At 43.9% G+C, this 4,636-nt stretch overlaps 1 protein-coding gene across 1 annotated transcript in view; it reads left to right on the top strand.

The window, feature by feature from the left end:
• sema5a (sema domain, seven thrombospondin repeats (type 1 and type 1-like), transmembrane domain (TM) and short cytoplasmic domain, (semaphorin) 5A) overlaps positions 1-4,636 on the top strand; it is a gene marked incomplete in the record, with an annotated part of 172,932 nt that overhangs the window by 118,424 nt on the left and 49,872 nt on the right. The window contains 2 exon segments of the mRNA XM_037694274.1: positions 1,297-1,478; positions 2,858-3,001. Of these exon segments, the coding sequence (XP_037550202.1) occupies positions 1,297-1,478; positions 2,858-3,001 (326 nt within the window).

Here is a 4,636-nt window from a genome sequence, read left to right as displayed (position 1 = left end):
ACTACATTCTATTGACAGAGAGCATGAACTAATTATTGAAAACTACAATCTATTGACAGAGAGCATGAACTAATTATTGAAAACTACATTCTATTGACAGAGAGCATGAATTATTGAAAACTACAATCTATTGACAGAGAGCATGAACTAATTATTGAAAACTACAATCTATTGACAGAGAGCGTGAACTAATTATTGAAAACTACATTCTATTGACAGAGAGCATGAACTAATTATTGAAAACTACATTTTATTGACAGAGAGCATGAACTAATTATTGAAAACTACATTTTATTGATTGGTTTGGGATCAATTCAGCAGACAAGACGACACAAACAAACCACTTCAGTGTGAATGATGTTTGCAACGACTCGTTGTTTATCTCTTTAGTCTGTTGTTCAGATGTCGTCTCTCATCTGAGCATTTCTCATTTAGACCTGAGGCAGAGCTCAGTTATTGATCAGAGCTCAGTTATTGATCAGAGTTCAGTTATCGATCAGAGTTCAGTTATCAATCAGAGTTCAGTTATCAACATAAGAGTTCAGTTATCACTCAGTGTTCAGTTATCAGTCAGTGTTCAGTTATTGATCAGCGTTCCGTTATCGATCAGTGTTCAGTTATCAATATAAAAGTTCAGTTATCGATCAGAGTTCAGTTATCAATCAGCGTTCAGTTATCAATCAGAGTTCAGTTATTGATCAGAGTTCAGTTATCGATCAGAGTTCAGGTATTGATCAGAGTTCAGTTATTGATCAGAGTGCAGGCCAGACGTCGTTCTGCCGGAGCAGATGAGGATCTCTCTCTCTCTCGTCTCCGGGTGTGAAAGTGTTTTTTCCTGTTTTTAAACGACCCTGAACGCAGCACTGACATGTCTGCTGCCTTCAGGCTCTCGTTGGAGCTTCGTCGAGCTTTCGGCTCATGTTCTTAAATCTGAGCTCTTTGCTTCTGTTCAGCTCTGGTTTCTTTACGTCGTCTAAACGAGTCTGTCCTGAAACACTTTCCTCATTTTGGAATTTCATTACAACGGCAACATTTCTGTGTGCACTGTCTCGAGTTTATGGCTCATAACTGTCCAATTTCTGGCACGCGGCGAGCGAAGTAATGTGGTTATTTTTGTATCTATTTGAGAGAAATTGATTTTTCTGTTTCCATCTGTGCTCGTGGGCTGCGTCTCCCAGAGCAACACGTTCCTGAGAGCCTTGCTGCTGCCACGATCAGTTATTTCATTTAATATTTTTCTGCAACAGCCATTACTTACAAATGTTTCTCTGTTGTTGTTCTGTTTGTCCCTCGCAGGTCCGAAACGTTACAGTGGATGGAGGTTTCGGTCCCTGGTCCGGCTGGTCCACCTGCAGCCACACTGACGGCGACAGCGCAGGCTCCTGTCTGTGTCGAACCCGGGCCTGCGATAGCCCCGCCCCTCAGTGCGGTGGCCAGTCGTGCTACGGGATCAGCGTTGAAGTGGCCAACTGCTCCAGGTATACGAACACGTCCAAGGTGAACTTCAACACATAAGGGGCTTTAAATCAGCCAAACTGGAAATGAGCATAGAGCTAGCTGTTAGCTGTAGCCATCAGTAAGAACGTCCTGTGAATCACTGGACAGATTTTAGTGAAGCTCTAAGAAAATAACATCAACAGTTCGTTAACGTTGTAGTCGGTATAATTCAAGATGGACGCCACGGGGAACTGATCAGGAAGTCATCCTCAGTACACATCTGAGACGTACACAACGTGCGTTGTTGTGCCTAAAACTTTAGCATTGACTGTTGGTGTCAACACCATCTTTGTGTTAGTAAAATATCTCGTGAAACATTGGACAGATAAAAGAAACTTTCAGAACGTAATCACGGTGCGTACCCCTTTAACTCCACATGATCTCAACTTTAGCTTCATAAAGTGATTATAAATCATTTTAAAAGATATTTAGCTACAGTTTGGTGTGGTAGTAGCTGAGGGTCATCTTTAACTTCTACTTCTGAGTGACCTCACACGACCTCTCGATACTGCATGGCGTCTTTTAAACATCTGGCCTTGGAGGAAAGTTTGACCTTCACTCCTGAAGTTTTCTGTAAAGGCCTCGGTCTAAATAAAGTAGAGACGCGTCGATGCACAAATTTAGGTGATTAATTTCGTGCACGCTCACACGCACGCTCTCGGATCAGCTGTGCAACTGTTTCATGTTTCCACCGTCAGTTCTTTGGAGCCGACAGGTGCTGATTGGTGGCGGCGAGGAAGTTTTTCTTCATCGCTCACAGTTGAAGCTCCTGCGTGCTCAACTAAACTCGTACACGTTTGATTTTGTAGAGAATAACAGGAAACGGTTTAAAGATAAGAGTTTTATGAGAAATATGTCTGAATAATAAATAAAACATCCAGAACGTGTCCTGTTTAAGCTGCGAGACGTTCAGGGATTTCAGTAAAAGTAATTATTCTGAAACAAATTCTCATTTTCAGTTTAAAAGTTTAGTTTTCCAAACTTTATGGTTTGTCTGTGAATTTGTTCAGTTGTGTTTGCCAAGTCCTGCCTGGATGAATCAGAGAAACACGTAACCACCGTGACTTCTTTATCTTTACAGTTTGCAGACGGATTCTGCTGAAACTTGTGCAACACTCTCCGGTTTCCTCGATCTCTTATGAAACACTTATCCTGTTCTGTTCCTGTGAACCCACGCGAGCGGTTCTCTTCTGAGCGTCAGCCATGACGGCTCAGTTTAGGACTCGTTTCTTATTTAACAGCAGCTTTGGTGAAATCCTCCATCTTTGTGAGGAAACGGCGAATCATCAGAAACGAGTTCTGTGTTTAAGAGTTTTGTTCAGAGTTTTCAGTCTGTATGTTGCGTTGTGTGTCGCCATAGAAACGGGGCGTGGACTCCCTGGACGTCCTGGTCCCCCTGCAGCACCAGCTGTGGAATTGGTTTCCAGGTGCGTCAGCGCTCCTGCAGCAACCCGACTCCTCGCTACGGGGGGCGGGTGTGCGTGGGCCAGAACCGAGAGGAGAGGTAAATAACACAAACCCCACACACTGACTGATACCTGCTTAACGTGTGTACAAGTACGCACACAGTGAGTTCTTATGTACACCATGCTGTGAGCTGGGGAGCTTGCTGTGAGGATCTTTACTTTGGTCGTGACTTTAAGTCTGCTCCTCGTTCCCGTGTTTTCTGTCCGGACATACGACAGCCAATTAGAGGATGAGCGGGACAGGCTGGAGCTTGGGTAATTATCTGGTGCTCGCACACCGACCGCTCCTTGTCTTCAAAGCTGCTTCGTTTCCAAGCAACCTTTCAGAGCCTGAAGGAACTGGAAGGGAAGCAGGTGAAGAAACAGAGAGCCGAACAAATAAAGGTCAAGAGAGGAGTTTTCTTTTCCTCGAGTTTCCTTCGCTCGTTTCGTTTTGGCGCTTCGGTCGACGCTGGATTCAACTTCCAAACCACAACCAAGTTTTGACAACTTGGCCTGCGCTTGCTCTGGTGCTCTGTTGTTGAAGGTGTGTGGCTTTCAGTTCTCTTTGGGGCCAACCCATCAAAGCACTGCTTCGTTTTCACTCCTGTTTATTTAAGATGATTTTTAAAAAGTGCAGATATCTACAGATCAAAGGGGAACGAGCTGCGATTTGTTGCTGTGGCAACATCTTATCAGACAAATAACTGCATGTTGACTGTAAGATCCTCTTTATTTAACACATTTTAGTCATTATTTTTATCTAACTTCACACTGTTCCTTTTCTCGCTGCAGATCGAGCAGTCCTTGAGAAAAGGACTGTTCTTTGTGGGTCCCAGAGAAAAACTCAGAACTCGACCCGGTTCTAAGCATAAAACACAGGCAGGAGAAGAGGCTCATAGCACCGTTACGTATCCCCCCGCTTGCTCTTTTCAGACATTCAGAACATGTTAATCCAGTTTCTGGCTGGAGGAGAGCTGTGAGTGTTGGTTCGATGTATCCCCCCCCCCCCCCCAGGCTTAAAGGTGAAACCAACGTGAAAATGCCAAGATGTACCGTTTCTAAAAACAGTCACCTGGGGCTTGCTCTGACTCGCTGCTCGGCCCTTCGTGTGTCGTGTTAAAACAGCAGCGGCACAAAGTAACGTTTATGTTCCTCTGCAGGTGCAGCAGTCCCTCGCTGCTTCACGGTTCGTTTATCACACACTCGCTCTGTCGTGGTTTTTCAAAATAAGAGTGGACATGGAACACAAATTGGCTGATTGATGGTTGAGCCGCAAGATCGGCATGGAATTAAATAATTTGGTACCTGCTGTACCTTTGTGCAGCCCACACTGCAGGAGAAACTTCCTGCCGCAGCTCCTCCTCCGTCCTCTGCGCCGCTCTGCAGCAGGAAAGTGGGCGTGGCCTAGAGCTGAGTTCATGACATTCTGTCTCTTAGAGCGTTTAGAGTTTAGAAACATTGTTCAGAATATTGCAAGAGTGTGGGAAGGGTTTAAAACAACTTTATATATATAATACTAAAATAAACTTGTACTACTATTCCTACTTCGCTGTTTTTCAGTTATCATGGGGCTTCAGGGTCCCCTGCGATAAACGAGGGACTACTGTACATCTTTCTTTGAAACTCACAAGTTTAGATGATTTTAAGATATAATTGTTTAGATTATTTTAAGATATAATTGTTTAGATTAT

Source organism: Nematolebias whitei, chromosome 20 (genome assembly GCF_014905685.2).
Source record: "Nematolebias whitei isolate Nwh7 chromosome 20, NemWhi1, whole genome shotgun sequence".
In the NCBI taxonomy this organism is placed as follows: Eukaryota; Metazoa; Chordata; class Actinopteri; order Cyprinodontiformes; family Rivulidae; genus Nematolebias; species Nematolebias whitei.
This window is presented reverse-complemented; position numbering and strand designations above follow the sequence as displayed.